The 16,551-nt window shown below is 34.9% G+C and overlaps 1 protein-coding gene and 1 long non-coding RNA gene across 6 annotated transcripts; both read left to right on the top strand.

Annotated features, from left to right (window-relative positions):
* The first annotated feature begins 2,732 nt into the window (after positions 1-2,732).
* On the top strand, positions 2,733-8,303 carry LOC110916605 (katanin p80 WD40 repeat-containing subunit B1 homolog). 2 transcript variants are annotated; one of them, XM_035985276.1, is made up of 14 exons: positions 2,733-3,012; positions 3,180-3,310; positions 4,398-4,515; positions 4,592-4,818; positions 4,904-5,152; positions 5,352-5,495; positions 5,937-6,039; positions 6,129-6,227; positions 6,323-6,690; positions 7,197-7,403; positions 7,507-7,619; positions 7,723-7,839; positions 7,910-7,978; positions 8,047-8,303. In XM_035985276.1, the coding sequence occupies exons 1-14, from the start codon at positions 2,988-2,990 to the stop codon at positions 8,105-8,107; spliced, it is 2,031 nt and encodes a 676-aa protein (XP_035841169.1). In that variant the 5' UTR covers positions 2,733-2,987; the 3' UTR covers positions 8,108-8,303. The 2 variants fall into 2 exon arrangements, with proteins under 2 accessions (XP_035841169.1, XP_022017004.1); XM_022161312.2 differs by having other exon boundaries at positions 6,123-6,227.
* Positions 8,304-14,235: 5,932 nt separating this feature from the next.
* Positions 14,236-16,545, top strand: LOC110916073. 4 transcript variants are annotated; one of them, XR_004883866.1, is made up of 5 exons: positions 14,237-14,500; positions 14,628-15,222; positions 15,314-15,436; positions 15,565-15,692; positions 16,338-16,545. It is a non-coding gene; the product is annotated as an uncharacterized LOC110916073 (long non-coding RNA). The 4 variants fall into 4 exon arrangements; XR_004883868.1 differs by having other exon boundaries at positions 14,238-14,500; positions 14,628-14,707; positions 14,927-15,436; XR_004883867.1 differs by having other exon boundaries at positions 14,238-14,500; positions 14,628-14,740; positions 14,927-15,436.
* Positions 16,546-16,551: the final 6 nt, after the last annotated feature.

The raw sequence follows: 16,551 nt of genomic DNA, 5'->3' as shown, positions 1-16,551 counted from the left end.
TATCATTGACTTGTTTGTTTATGAATGAGTCAGATGACAAATTTCTTTTAATCAGTGTTTTGTGTGAGACTTGAATCCAATACTCCTCTTAAACTTAGGTGTTTAAAGGGTTTGTCTATACCCACCGCATTGGTTTATCATTGATTTATTATTTACATAAATCTTTATAATACAAATAAGAGATAATAATTACTAACATGATAGAAATAAAAAATTAATGAGAGTTGGTTTGTGCACTTATATCATGTTAATAAATATGTAGGTGTGCCACGCCCAAAACCATTGACCCATACTTTCAAACAAAAGTACAACATTTAAATAAACCAGATTAGAGGGTTGAGATCCTGTACAAACAGTGCTAATTATAAGAACCGTAAGAACAGATCTGAACCATTGTTAATTTAAATCAACGGTTGATATTGATTATAAATAAAACTCTTATAATTAAAAATTACTACTAACAAATTAGGGGTAATTTTGTAAAATTGCTAGTCATTTGACCATTTTCTATTAAATACAAATTCCACCAAGGTTTTTTAAACTAAAATAACTTTTATATACTTCATTATTTTTTTTAAAAATATATACCATAAAATCAAGTATTTTTTTATCTTTAATATGAGTACCATATTGCTATACCTTTTTGTATTTATAAAAGTGTTTTTTAAAAAAAGTTAACAAAAGGTGTTTTATATTTGTGCTAATAAGGTGCTGATTATGTGTTAATTACAAAATAATACAAACAAACACCAAAAGTAGATATAATCAGCACATCTGGTGTGCTGATAATGGAGAACGATTGAAGATGTTGTGCTAATGTCGTTTATGTTGATAATGGAGAACGATTCGAGGACGATGTGCTGATAATGAAGAACGATTAATGATGTTGTGCTAATTATATAGTGTTGTGCTGATTATATTTTTTGTAATTATTTTTAATTAGTTATAAATAAATGTGGTCAAAAAGTCTAAATTACCCCTAAACTAATTTTTTATTGATGGACACTTGTCAATTATGTATTGGTTCTTATGGTTTTTACAAACTTAAGTGTTTGTATTTGATCCCATTCCTATATCAGATATTAATTTTAAAGTAAATTGTCAAAATCGTCCCTGAGGTTTGGGCATGTTTGTTATTTTCATCCAAAACAATCTTTTTTGTACAATATAGTCTTTCACTTTTGGAATTTTTTGCCATTTCCATCCAAACGTCTAATTTACTTTATTTTTTCTATCAAACATTTGGATAAATGACAAAAAATCACAAATCTCAGGGACGATTTTGGTAAACAAGTCAGATGTTTGGATAAAAATGACAAAAAAATTCAAAAATGAAGTATCATATGGTACAAAAATATTATTTTAGATGAAAATGGCAAACTTGCACAAAGCTCAGGAATAATTTTGGGAATTTACTCTTAGTTTTAGAGTTAATTATTGTTTTCGTCCCTGTGATTTGTCAAAAATCACTATTTCAGTCCATTAGTTTAAAAATTGCGATTTCAGTCCATGTGGTTTAACTTTCGTAGCCATTTCAGTCCACCAACTTAACTCCATTCATTTATTCTGTAAACTTTGGGTGAAATGACCAAATTGCCCCTATGATTTAATTAAAAAAACGCTGGCCACAAGTTTTGAACATGTGACCTTTGCTTTGAAATGTGATTGTTAAACCAATAGGCCATGTATCGAGATTGTGATTGAATTCAAATTGTTTTCCTTATAACATAGCCGATTCATCATCATCTTCCCCAAACCTTTCATCTTTATCTTTATCCATGGCAGCCACCACACCTTTCATTACCATAGCCTATTCATCAAAATCAGTGACAACATTACCATGACACCCCTTAATTAAACTCACCAGAACTAAATCCTTCCAATTTCACTTCATTTCCGATCAATTTCACACCCAGAGATGTATAAAAACCAGCTGCAAGAGCTCTCACAGAGGAGCTGCTTCAACTCGCCGGAACTACTGCACGACGTTGAGACAAGCGGAGCATTCTGCTGCTGAGGTTTTGGCGTGTGGCGGAGGTGTGGTGGTGTGTGGTGGAGGTGGTTGTGGTGTGGTGGCGGAGTGACGAGAATGGTGGTGGTTAATGGTTACTGTTGCAGCTTCAATTGTGCGGCGGAGGTGGTGGTGCCAGAATTACTGTTGCAGTTTCAATTATGCGGCGGAGGTGGTGGTGCCAGAATTGAATCGCCGGAGAAGATGGTGGTGTGCGACGGAGGTGGTTGCGCTGTGGTGGCTGTGTGACGAGGATGGTGGTGGAGATGATGAAAGGTGTGGTGGCTGCCATTGATAAAAATGGAAGGAAGGTTTGGTGAAAATGATAATGATTAGGCTATGTTATAAGGAAAACAATTTGAATTCAACCACAATCCTGATGCATGGCCTATTAGTTTAACAATCACATTTCAATGCATAGGTCACAGGTTCGAAAGCTGATACTATCGTTTTTTTTAATTAAACCGTAGGGGCAATTTGGTCATTTCACCTAAAGTTAACAGAATAAATGGATGGAGTTAAGTTGGTGGACTGAAATAGTTACGAAAGTGAAACCACATGGACTGAAATCGCAATTTTTAAACTAATTGACTGAGATAGTGATTTTTGACAAATCACTGGTAATTAACTCGTTATTTTAAGTTTGTTTACGTTACCAAATGATTTTGATTTGAACGATTTCTTTGACATTAAAAAAAGATTGAAACCGTTTCAACTCGCAATCATGCCCCCCAACAACTTTCTCTCTCTACAAAATTCTCTCTCTCTACACCCTACCACCTATAGGCTCTGCTCCCAAGAAAAAAAGTGAAATTCCTGTCTTCTTTCGGTGGATTTTGCGCACAACTCTCTGATTCCTTCCAATTCTCTACATACATACATACATACAAATCACTGTATATTTGTATATACATACATACATACATACTAAATTTTCTCTTCAATCGCATTTACGTAACTCATAAGTTCTGGTTTGATGGCGAAACGCGGATATAAATTGCGTATCCTTTTGTTACTTAATTCTTGTTATAATAAACTTGAATATTATTGATTGTTTGTTGTTTATTTATTTGGTGATGAAGTCAGTCAGCTGAATTAATTTGTAAATGTGGATTAGTTATTTATATCTGAAGTTTGTTTTGTTGTTTCTTGACTGAATTAAACGTAGAAGAGTTCGTGGCACATTCTGCTAATGTGAATTGCATTAGAATTGGAAAGAAGACTGGTAGACTTTTTGTTACAGGAGGTGATGATGAAATTCTCAATGTTTGGTCTATTGGGAAACCGACTCCTGTAACGGTCAGTATTCGGCTTCCAAATTTTGTAACTCTTTGTTTGAAAATATGATACAGGTGTATGATAGGGTGGAAGTTGTTATATGGGATGTATGACTTTGTTAGTGGTCACGTCAGTCAAGTTTTGTGTTGGTGTATCGTATCATACGGGTGGTATAATTTGATGACACCAACTCATATGGGCCGTATGAGTACATTATGGCTCATATGATGTACCGGTTTAACATGTTATATGACCCGTGAGATCATTTTACGATGTCATATGGTTTGTATGACAGGTCTTTGGATGTAGGCTTTCTCACATAGGGGGTTAGAGAAGTCTTGAGGGTGATGCAATGAATATGCATAACAAGTAGTGTTGTGAAACATTTCAAGGTTGTACTGAATAATGAAGAACATGACTTTGAAGGGTCTATACCTACTATCTATTGGTGGAAAATGATGTTTGAAGTGCCTAAAATTACCCTTACTAACCACTAAACATCAATACTTAAGGGCTTAAGGCAATTAAAGAGCTAGTGTGAATACAGAACACTAGCTTGTTAGATTACTGGACAGTGATGAGATTGCAAGGGCACTGGCTCTGCTGAGTGTATAGGCCAATGGCCCTGTTTAACTTGACTTTTGCTCATCTTTTTGTTTGTGTGAAAACTCCGTTTTCACTCGTAGACGCAAGGTTTTGGTGAAAACATTTTAAAGCAATTCGTGACACCTTGTAGACCTTGTTTGGGTAGATTTGACTACGAGTGTGCGCCGGTCAACTCGGCTCTTATGGAGCTCTCTTTATGGGTGCTTTCTTTTCCATCTCTTACTCTCGCTCTAGAACTCTAAGTTTCCCCTGATCTTCGAATGCTTTAGGCTTACAAGATTTGTTAGATAGGAGATATAGATTTTGACTGTTCATCCCCTTTCAACCAAATAAATATGACTTAAATAACAGTTAGAAACCCAACCCGAATTGGTAGTATTAAGCTAAGTATGTCATTTGCCAATCAAAAAGATAACTAACATACAAACAAAAGCTTCTAAAGTATAATGTTTTTAGTGCTTTCAGTTTCACTTATTCTCGGTTCCATTCTGATACGGTGCAGAGCCTAAGCGGCCACACGAGCCCTATAGAATCCGTAGCTTTTGATTCAACTGAACTTCTAGTGGCTGCTGGAGCTTCCTCTGGTGTGGTCCAGCTCTGGGATCTTCAAGAGACAAAGGGTAAGTTGTTTCATCTTTTAGAAGTTGAATTTGAGGTGTTTTTTGTTTAATATTAATTCTGTTTCGTTAAGTGCAGCGGTTCGAACACTTGATGGACACCGGTCCTATTGCACTGCAATGGAATTCCATCCTTTCGGTGAGTTCTTCGCATCCGGTTCCATGGATACTAATCTGAAAATATGGGATATTAGAAAAAAAGGATGCATTCATACATATAAGAGTCATAAGCGCGCAATTAGTACAATCAAATTCACCCCTGACGGTCGTTGGGTCGTGTCTGGGGGACTTGATAATATAGTAAAGGTAAATAATAACCACTTTACAATATCATCATCTCAAAAAATTCAATTTAATCACATTTCTGTTGTTTCATCGTTTGTTTGTATAGATATGGGACTTAACTGCCGGAAAGCTCTTGCATGAGTTCAAATTTCACCAAGGACACATTAAATCGATGGATTTTCATCCTCTCGAGTTTCTTTTAGCAACAGGTTCATCAGACAAAACTGTAAAATTTTGGGATTTGGAAACCTTTGAGTTGATTGGATCAACTAGGGATGAGTCGACAGGTGTACCGTCGATTATGTTTCATCCAGATGGAAGAACACTCTTTTGTGGGTTAGACAGTAGTTTAAAGGTTTTAGTGTATTTCCTCGCTATCGTTTTAGGATCTGCGTTGCGTGGGTGCTACTAAATACACCCCCTATTTACTTGTGACACCCTCTCTTCTCACAAGGAGGGGTGGGGTGTAACAAGTAAATAGGGGGTGTATTTAGATACGCCAAAGAAGAATAATAAGTCTCACTAGTCGCTTGTACGTGCCCTTTGAATTTAAGGTGTATTCATGGGAGCCTGTAATTTGTCATGATGCTGTTGACTTAGGATGGTCAAATTTGGGTGACATCTGTATTAATGATGGGAAGCTTTTAGGATGCTCGTATTTTCAGAATTCTGTAGGAATTTGGGCCACAGATGTTTCAGTAAGCATCTTGAGTTTAAATTTTGTGGATTCAAAGGAAACATCTTAAAATTAAAAATAAAAAGTAAAATGTCATTTTCATTCATGAGGTTTGACTCTTTTTGGATCCAAAAGGTTTGAAATCTGCACATTTTCATCCGACTAGTTAACTCCATTCATTTTTTAACGTTAAGTCAGGGGTATTTTTGTCTTTATTTCTTATAGTGTTTTTATTTTAATAAAAAAGGTCTAAGAAGATGGAAATGCCCCTCAGTTAACGTAAAAAAGTGGATGGAGTTAACGCGTCGGATTAAAATGGCAAGATTTCAAATCTTTTGAATCCAGATCCGGAAAAACAAACCTTTGGACAAAAGCCGCAAAAGTAGCCAAATCTCAGGGACGAAAATGAGATTTTACTCAAAAAAATATATGATAACTAATCTACTTTCTTCTGTTTGTGAAGGAAATTGAACCTTATAAGGTGCAACCAAAATCCGAGACTCAAAGAAGGTCCTTTATATCTCTAGATGATGACACAAAGGATATCAAGAATATATATGTAGACAGTAAGTTATTATTAAAGTGACCTTTTATTTGTTTTTTTTTTTATAATTTTTATGTTAATGCAATTCACTATTTTTACATAAAGCTGCAGCTGTGACTCCTATGAGTTCTAAGAAAGAAGGATATTCATCTGAGGACTTGTCAGTTGATTCAAACGAAGAGTTCAAATCGGTTAAATATGTTAACGGAGGTAGCTATCTAAACATTATACGTGTTGTTGAGTAGTAATAACTAATAAGTCGGTCATAATGTTTGTTTGCTCATTTTCGCCTTCTCATTTCGCAGTTGCGGTTGTGAGTGGAAGGACCCGCAGTCTGGTTGAAAAATTTGAGAAAAGAGACAAGATAGATACAAATGACTGTCATAAACCTGACTTAACTTCTCAGATATTATCTAACAAGAATAATTTACCTACCACCACTAAACAACAGTCTATCAATATACCAGTAACTCTTCCTGCTGTTATGTCATGTGTACAACCTATGACCGAAACAAAAGCACCTGAATTGGTACGAACACCCAAGAATTCCCTAAATACTGTACGCGAGAAATCTAAAGCATCTCCTATTAAAAAATCTGTTGCTTCGCGACGTGTAATTTCTGATAAAACTAGATCGTCGATGCTGGTTTCACGGCGATCTAAAGCAACGAAGGTATGACGATGCCATTTACTCCATAACTATTTTCATTCATACTTAATATGATTAGTGTGAATATATGTTGTCATTGAGATGGAACCTATGTGTTTCTTAGCAAGAATAGTATTAATTAGATTTACTTTTTCTGTTGGGGTTGAACATGGTTCAATCAGAACATCATCATCATTCTGATGATATGAACTTCTGTTTGCAGCGGACATACTTGATATTCTTGTACGAAACAATAATGAATCAAATGGACAGACAATTATCGAAAGAAATTGAAAGTCTTAGTGCCGGTTAATGTTGCCGGTGCACCCCCTTATATACTTGATAATCTTGGCGGTTAATTCAAGCGGGAAAACTGTCATTGGCAGTTTGAAATTACCCGCTTATAATATCCACCATGACTTATCATTTGTACCGAGTTCTAGTTATCATATAAACATACGAATACATATACATATACATATCATAAATTAAGTTTAATAATTCCTGCTAATATTTTCGACAACGGGCAGGAGGATAATCCACAAACCACAGGGAGAAATCTGACTGCCAAAAATGAAAACGATGATGATCTGGCTGAAGTTTTGATGCTAGATCATGATTTATCTTTAAGTACACTTCGATCTCGTCTCACAAAGCTTCAGGTGTTACGGCATTTTTGGGATCGAAACGACACACTAGGTGGTATTAACGCCTTGCAGAAACTGCCGGATCACGCTGTGTGTATTCTTCGTGGAATTTTACCATACTGTTCGCTCGTTTTTGATAACTTGTGTTCTTAAAGATTTAATTATCTGAATATGATCTTTTCTATATCCACAGGTACAAGCAGATGTAATTAGCGTTATGCTGGACAACACCGAGTCTTTAACATTAGACCTCTTCTCGTGTTTGCTGCCTTTGCTGTCAGGTTTACTCGATAGCCAAATCGAGAGGTACATATATGAATATATGATATATAAAGCACTTGCATTGTGCGTGTTCAACATAATGCATATCGGTACTAGAATATCAGCGCGTATCTGCAAATGTGTGCAGGCATATAAATGTGTCATTGCAAATGTTACTAAAGCTTGTAGCGGTCTTCGGGCCCGTGATTAACTCAACAATCTCGGCACCTCCAGCTGTAGGTGTTGATCTTCATGCCGATAAAAGGTCTGTTTTATTCTTATATAACTGTATTTTTCAACTAACCAACTTATGATATCTATAAACTTGATGACAGACTTGAAAGCTGCAATCAATGCCATATCCAGCTTCAAAAGATTCATAAGAATCTCCCAGATGTTATGCGGTAATTGTTTTTATGAATCACGTCGAAAAAAAAAACGATGCTAAAGTGACACATTTTTTTCCACGTAGGCGGGGCGGGTTGACAGCGAAAACTGCAAAAGAACTTAACCAAATACTTCAACAATCATAAAAATCCTTTTCACTGTTTTGTCTTTGGATTCTTTACCCCCATTTTCAGCAAGAAAAAGTAACCAATGGCATACAGATTCTTGACCTGTTGTGAATATGTAACATCTTTGTTCAAATGTGTATCTTTAATGTGAAGAATAAAAAGATGGAAAACATCTACTGAATAAATTTCAGCAATATAGTATTTATTAAGATTATAATCCTGTTAAACATGGTTTTTGTTGAATATAAAGCTATTGAATTTATGAACCTATATTTGTAAACCAACTAGGGGAGACACCCGCGCTACGCGGCGGGGTGTTTTGTAAGAAAGGTGGTGAACACATTTTTATATCAAATTATCATATATACGACATTATGATAAACAAAAAAACTACATAGTTTGTTTTGTTTTTAACAAAAAATGTTTTATTTGGAATATAATTATGTTTTGATTAAATTTTGTATCCAAAATTTGAGAAAAAACTAACCATGTATTTAGTTTTTTTAAGATAACGAAAGCAAGTTGTTAGAGAAACATAAAATTACTAAATTTTAACGTTTGCTCATTTCGTTAGTGGAGTGAACATTCTATACTTAACTTTATAGATAATAATGGTTAGAGAGAATAAATTTTATTTGGATTAGGAGTTAGTATATGAAGGTTCAGTATATTATTTAAAAAGATAATCAGAGACGTGGGCGAAGAGAGAAAGAAAGAAATAGGTTAAATTAAACCTAAGACTCATATAAAGGTATAAAACAGTAATGCTAATTAAAGTAAACATTATAAGAAAATTTTTAAAGAGAAAAAGAATTGCTACTGTACATCCTCTTTAAATTTGTTAGATTATAAAATATAAAATTATACAAAGCGAGTTTGCTTAAAAAACATAATTATAATTAGTAAACCACCACAAATACATGCGGTGCATTTTCATCGCTTTGTGCGCTTTTTAGACAAATATATGAAATTTTTATATGTGGATAGATTATGTAAAATCAACTTATAATTTAACTTGCAGTTATTGTTATACTTTCTAAGTAACTAAAGGCATAGTGACAAGCAATAATATAGAGGCATCAAATCATCTAGTACAGTATACCAAAAATAAAAAAAGCACATTAATAAAATAGGTAGGGGATACCATATGCATCTACAAAAAATGACCGAACCCAAAAATGAATATGTGGATCACATTTGAAATGATTGTCACATGGTTTTGCTTACAATTTTGATTTTTAACATGGAAGGAAATGTCAACTTTTGATTTGTCGTTTATGGGTAAATAAAAGTATATGTCGATTAATGGATGTTTCTAATTTAGGTAAAAAAAATAATTCTATCAATTTTATTGTTCTTTATTTTTTTTTTCAGTTAACTTTATGATTCGATCATATACTACATTTTATATAAATTTATTCTTTTTAGGAAAATTGGTTTTTTATAAACCAACTTTTGCCCCATTGGTAAATAATAATCCTACCTACGTAATTGGTATATAATAATCCTACCTATCAACATGTTGGTACTCAATGAACTTCCGTTAATTTTTTTTAACTGAAGTTAGTTTTTAAGTTTTATTTATTACACAAACAGTCCATGTAGTTATAATTTACTAGTTTTAACTATTTTGTAAAACAAAAAAAACGTCAAGGGCCATGTAATTAAATTTTAGAAAATAGTTAAAACTAGTAAATTACAACTACAGGGACTGTTGTGTAATAAATAAAACTTAAAAACTAACTTCAGTTAAAAAAAATTAACGGAAGTTCATTGAGTACCAACATGTTGATAGGTAAGATTATTGTATACCAATTACATAGCTAGGATTATTATTTACCAATGGTGCAAAGATTGGTTTATAAAAAACCAATTTTCCTTCTTTTTAACATTTATTTGTTATTATTATTTTGAACTACTCTCATCACCTCCCTTAACAACATCACCTCTCTTCATTGCCATAAACCACCACCATTAACTCCACCTTGTTCTTCATTGTCATTTCCCAACCTTGTTCTTCATCATCTGGATCGTCACCCACCTTTAACCCATGTCTGAAAACCAAATCAAATCTAAATACTTTACAAATGAACACATAATCAAAAGCCATAAAATAGAATCAATAAGGGATAAAGGAATGGGATGTATATTGCAAGAGTTTAGTCAGCCAACTAGCCAAGTTAGGTTGCTATGTCTCCTTAGTGTGTAAGCAAGTCAAGCTAAACCAAGCTTGATAAAGCTCGAGTTCGAGTTCCTTAACTTATTAAAGTTTGTGCTTGAAACCGCATATAGCAACGCTTCTATGTATCGAGCATGTTCACTCACTCCAGGATTCTCTTCTAATAAGATTTCTAATTTAGGTCGATCCAATAAGATTTCTACCCCTAGATATATCTTTAAATTGTGTAGTGATCACGTTCAGATTAAAGTATTTTGGTGGTACAGTTCAAATCTATGATAGGATAAGTAACTGAAAGAGAAAAGAAGAGCAAGTATGCTTTATTGTTTAAAATTATACCTGGAAAAAATGTGTGTAAACATACCAAAGATGTTCCTTATATGGATACGGAACCATCACGATGTTTTGTTAAAACGTTACAACTCTTAGTGAAAGAGTATGTGAGTTAAAGGCTAAACCGTCAGTTACATCAATAGTAACTTTATTAGCAGAAAAATATTTATTGGTAACTCAGTTACTAGTAATAATTTGATCGTTACTAGTAACTCAGTTACTATTGATCACCCAAGTTGTTGATGATTCACACTTAATATTGGTGTAGACTTTATGTTGATAGACTCTTCTCGCATGTAGTTGTTGTTGATGCTCTTAATTGATATCGCTCACATACCGGTGGATCAACTTGCTACTTAATTCATAATTAAGAAAATTATTATTTTTTAACACAATTCATATGAATATCCAATACGATTACAAACTAATGGTAGTTAGACGAGCAACAAGCTGCGCCGCTACCCCTTTCTGGATAGCAAACCCTACCCTGCTAAACACAAAATTCTGCCCCTTAACATGTGCGGTGTTACTGCTTACCACCTGTTGAACCCGCTTTAGGAACCGCACCGCGTCAGGGGCGAGAGCGTCGAATGTATCGAAAGCGAACGGGACGAACACGTGCTGATTCTCGATGCAAGCTTTTTCGTGTTTAGCTACTTTGCCTGCTTCTGCCTTGGTTATCGCCTGTCCCGTCACAAACCCGTGGTCCCTTAGCCCAACGAGGGGGGACTCACCTGTCAAATCGACACACGCGTGTTTCCCTCCTTCCCATCCAAAAACAAGAATGTCAGCGGGCCGTAGCGTAGATCTCCCTTCTAATGGATCAGTCAAGAAGTTCACCGGAGCTTCCTTTTTTGCCGAGATCCCTGCTCGCTTAAGGACATCATACAGCACATCGCGAACTAAATCATGTCGATACTTAAAGCCCGGTAATTCTTTGCAATGTACTGCATGCTCCCCAAAAGAATCCAAGCAACACTTTCGACATACAGGACACGGGTCATCATCCGGGAAAAGGGGTATCATTAAACGGTACTTGAGGATAGCCCGGTATTCCACAGCCGACATACATTGCCCTAAACCTTCGATGGGAACAACAGACAGGAAATCCTGAGCATGGGGGGCTCGCAAGCACTCAAATACGGCTCGCTGGCGAGGGGAAAAGGCAAACTTCTCTTCAACTGTCTTGACGATTTCGCCATATAAGGCATTCGCCAGAATTTTCTGAGCTTTAATGGGGGCGGTGTCTTTAATGTAGAAACCGCCAAGATCAAGATCGGGAAGAGAACTATGCAGATTGTCCAACGCACCCTTGTAATCAGAGTCCAACAACTCTCCCCCACATTCGCGAAGGATGTGGTCTTGAAGAACCCAAGATTGGGCCCTTGAAGCCACAAATGCGTAGGAAGAGGCATCCTCAGCTGAGCAAATCCCAAGCCCCCCAAAACGTGTCGGGAGGGAAGCTAACCTCCATCGTAGGTCCCCGAAAAAGGCACCCCCACAAACAACAATATCCTCGATCGTATTCCGAAGCCCCTTGTCAAAAACAGAGACGGCTTCCCCGACATAAGAAGGCTGACACGTTCTAAGCCCAAACAGCAGTTTAGCAACCCCCATACACGAACGAAGCAGAAGAAGTTCGCTCTGAGGGTCCTTAAGGCGTTTGAGGCATCCCATCAGCTCAACCGCACATTTGGCTCTTTTGAGGGCCAACCCACTAATAAACTGCCCATCTCTACTGACAGCACCACCCAAGAGTTTCACACCATGCACCGGCCTACCAATCTCCCGCGGAAATAAACCCTCCTGAATCTTCACCCTGTCGCATGTAGGCCAAAAAACTTCAGTTTTTTTAATGTTGAGAAGGAGGCCCAAGGAGGGGCCCTCCACTCTAATGATGTCTAATAAACCCTCCTGAATCTTCACCCCGTCGCATGTAGGCCAAAAAACTTCAGTTTTTTTAATGTTGAGAAGGAGGCCCAAGGAGGGGCCCTCCACTCTAATGCTTATCAAAGTTACTACGAATGATCAGTTACGGTTCCAACAAACTCCCGCGGAAATAAACCCTCCTGAATCTTCACCCCGTCGTATTAGGCCAAAAAACTTCAGTTTTTTTAATGTTGAGAAGGAGGCCCAAGGAGGGGCCCTGCACTCTAATGCTTATCAAAGTTACTACGAATGATCAGTTACGGTTCCAACAGAAGATCAATTTGCATGTAATTTTCCATCAATCATGCACACATGTTAGAGACTTTGCCCCTTAGACCCGTTAGCGTGCTCTTTTAGACCTGATCAAGGAAGCGGCGCCCTCATGAATCAACAAGTTTGTTAATTCAGGTTAAATCATCATGTACACCCATTAATCTATTTAATTACAAATTCCTATCATCTAAACATGTTACTTAGTTTGACTTTTGTTTTTATTCTTAAACAATTAATTATTTTTTTTTTTGAAAATTAAACAATTAATTATTTATACATCCTTTTAGTTTAATTTCTTTCCTTAGTAATTATTATTTTAACTAGTGGGAGTGAACCGCACGATGCGGTGGATCGATATTAAAGAAAATAAAAGTAAATTCGAAAACAAAAGAAGTAACAATGCATTGTATCAAACATAGGAAAAAAATAAGCTCCATGCCTAAGTGTAGAACTAATAAAATTATTATAATAGAAAAACTAAAAAAAAAAAACCCAAATGTGTTTGATTATGACCCAAGAATGTTACGCTGTGGATTAAAGAAATTGTTTTATGTAATACTAGATTAGGGACCTGTGTATTACACATGTTAATTAAATGTTTGTAAAAAATATTAATTTTAAATAATATGTCAGATAATTCTTAAAATTTATAGGTTATTAGAAGTTGACACGTGGCATCAAATATTTAATATGAGAAAGAGATGGAATGTATAAATAAACTGGTTATTTTTTAAGCGTTTTGGCCATTGTTCCTGTAACTCGAATCCTAGCCCGGTATATCTCATTTTAGTTTTACACCATTGTGAACCTACCATTTATTAAAGTTATGAAATGAACTCAACCCTTTATTAAAACATATTACATATTGTAGATTGTTAGAGTATTAACGTAAACTATTTTGTTATAAGTTATTATTTTTGTATTTTATCACATTAAAAGTCTAAAACATTAATTAGATTACTCCATAAAATATCATGTGTCTCGTATATGATTTACTTTATTATATAGTATAGATTTGAAAATCCTAAAATAATATACATCCAATTATAATTTTGGAGTGTTTACAAATTTAATACAAAATTGATTAAATTATTATTGACAAATAGTAATGGTTTTGTTATATAAATATAAGGACAACATTAGTTGGCTTAGAATATGGTTTATCATAATTACTCTATTTTCCAAGGGAATATTAGAAACTTTAGGATTAAATTGGAAGAAATCTTAAAAGAAAAGGCAAATCAACAACAACGACTACCATATCCTTTAAAATCTCATATCGATAAAAAAAACTGTAAACCGAATCGTAACCATCTATCTACTATACTAAAATAATTCATCTTTGCTACATGGCCTATTTTTTTCCACTCATTTTGATGAGGTGGACACCCTCTTAGGCCAGAGAATTGTCTCTTGAGCGCCAAAGTCTTTTCCTCTATGCTCCTTCAATCCTTCTCACGTACGTTTTTCAAACCGTCGTCTCTCTCTCTCTCTTCTTTTTCCATTTTTATTTCATCTTCCATACATGCGCATTATGCACATTCATCTTCCACCGCTTTCTCTCTCATCTTGATTTTTAGAAAATACTGATTCCAATTTTAGGGTTATTCTATTCCATTATTGTTGATTGCATCTATGGCGATTTTATTGTTGAGCCATCATCCATGTTTTATCTTCTTTCCATCAGTCATCAAATGGTAAGTCATAGGTGTTTTGATTCATCTGAATTTCAATCGAATGTTTCTTTTTTGAACGAACCCTAACATGCTTGGCAAGGATTTCGTTCACTGGTGTACCCTAACTCTACTGATTCAATTCTTTTAGGGTTTTTATTGTGAAGAGGTTTTGTTGATGAGGATGTTAGATAGTCAAAGCCATGGGATTTCAATCCTTTCTGATCAATGGTGATTTTCAGAAAATCCTAAATCTCAAATCTGGTAATAAACAGATGGTTAGGTGTTTTATAACAGAAATGGTCTTGAAAATTGTTTGGATTGAATTGAATTGAATTAATTTGAGTTAATTAAGGTTAGGGTTTATGTGAATAGCTTTGAATAGTGTTTGGATTGAATAGAACTGAATTGAATTAAGTAGGGTTAAGGGTTTGATAAGTGGTCTCGCAGATGTGTAAGCTGAGTAGATTGGTGACGACGTGTAAGCCGTAGATTGGTGGCGATAGAAATGAGATACCAGCAGGCAATGATGATTAAGGTATGTATATCGACCCCTGTAGATAGCCTCCAGATTACCCACTTGATATAGGTATGTCGATTTCTTCATCTCAAAGGTGTGTTTTTCGTATAATTATCTCTCTTCGTTTTAACTTTCTTTCATCGATTTGATGTTAAATATGCATTTGTTTTCGGTTAGGGTTTTTAGAATCCTCTAATAGATTTGATGTTGAATGTTCATTTGTAAGGTATGCATTCGTTTTAACTTTGATGCATTCGTTTTAACTTTCTTTCATCGATTTCACATTGACCTGTTAACACTTTTCATTGACCCATTAGGCATTTTCATTTGTTTACGGCCGTTTTGAAGCATCTAAGAACTCCAACAAATCCTTCTTTGGATTATCCATCCGTAAATTCTGATTATATGAGCAAAATTAAAAGGATCATTGGGTTGGTGAGGTAATTTCATTCTATCGATGTTGGATTGCCTAAGGCTTTACACAGTCAATATTTTCTTTCAATTATTTACATTCTAACTTTATGTTGGAAGATATCTCTGATATTTCAAATGATGTTCTTTGTTGTAGTTGAAACCAAGTTAGAGTGCATTTGCAGACAACCCAGAAGAGGTTGCAAATTCTTATATGACTATATTAGAAAAGGCTAAAAGGGTTGTTCCACAAGATATGCACAAAATACACGTGTTAAAGTTGGGGTTAGTGATTTGTATGGCTAATAAGTAATAATACTTTTGTATTTTGCTTGAGCTATATAATTATACATCTAAACTACACATCTATGTGTAGGCAACTGCAGGTCTGAGACAGTTGGGATGCATCTAAAAGAATTTTGTTGTTGTTGCCATTCTTTAAAAAAAAAATTAAGGCATTTAAGTGTAGTTTTAAAGAAAGTTGGTAATCTAAAGATGGATTTGTTGTTGTTGTCATTCTTTAAAAAAAAAACAACAACTCAGTTTTGATCTGAAACCTGGTCCGACTGTAACCCGTTCTTACCCAAAACGAAATAACCCCTTTTTTAGTTAACCCATACCCGTTTTTACCCGAACCAAAATAAACCCTGTATTTCTTGATAAAGTTCATAACTGTATAACGATCTTGGGGAGGCAGCCTTAAAAATTGCAAGAATAGACCTGTTCTCAAGTGATGGAAATTGCCACCTATACTTCCCATCTTTTTTTAGTTATTAACTTATTGTTTCTTTTCAAATCCCGTTGGTCTTACATTTTAGTTATTAACATATTGTTTCTTTTCAAATCCCATTAATGTTACATTTTTTTAGTTATTAACTTTATTATTTCTTTTCAATCCCATTGAAATTACATTTTGGTTTGAAATAACAGGTTATGTATAGTTTTTCTTTTAGGAAAGAGTACGGGTAATTGTAGCAATAATGGTGATAGCAGTGGAGGTGTTGAAGCTTAGAAGCTGAACTAGAGATATACTTTCCTGAGGTTTGTTTTTTGATTAATTTCTTTAAAGTTATTTACATGATTTTTTTATGGTTTAAGCTGTTATTTTTCCTTAAGGATTTTCCTTGAGGAAAATGATATGTAG

This window comes from Helianthus annuus, chromosome 16 (genome assembly GCF_002127325.2).
Source record: "Helianthus annuus cultivar XRQ/B chromosome 16, HanXRQr2.0-SUNRISE, whole genome shotgun sequence".
Lineage (NCBI taxonomy): Eukaryota > Viridiplantae > Streptophyta > Magnoliopsida > Asterales > Asteraceae > Helianthus > Helianthus annuus.
Note: the sequence above shows the minus strand (reverse complement) of the source record. Positions and strands in the feature narration are given on the sequence as shown.

Bases quoted from the DNA above. Each gene is read 5' to 3' on its own strand.
- LOC110916605 (XM_022161312.2), top strand. From the start codon at position 2,988: ATGGCGAAACGCGGATATAAATTGC. The intron at 3,311-4,397 runs GTCAGTATTCGG...GATACGGTGCAG, and splicing joins GGAAACCGACTCCTGTAACG to AGCCTAAGCGGCCACACGAG. The intron at 6,040-6,122 runs GTAAGTTATTAT...TTTTACATAAAG, and splicing joins CAAGAATATATATGTAGACA to CTGCAGCTGTGACTCCTATG.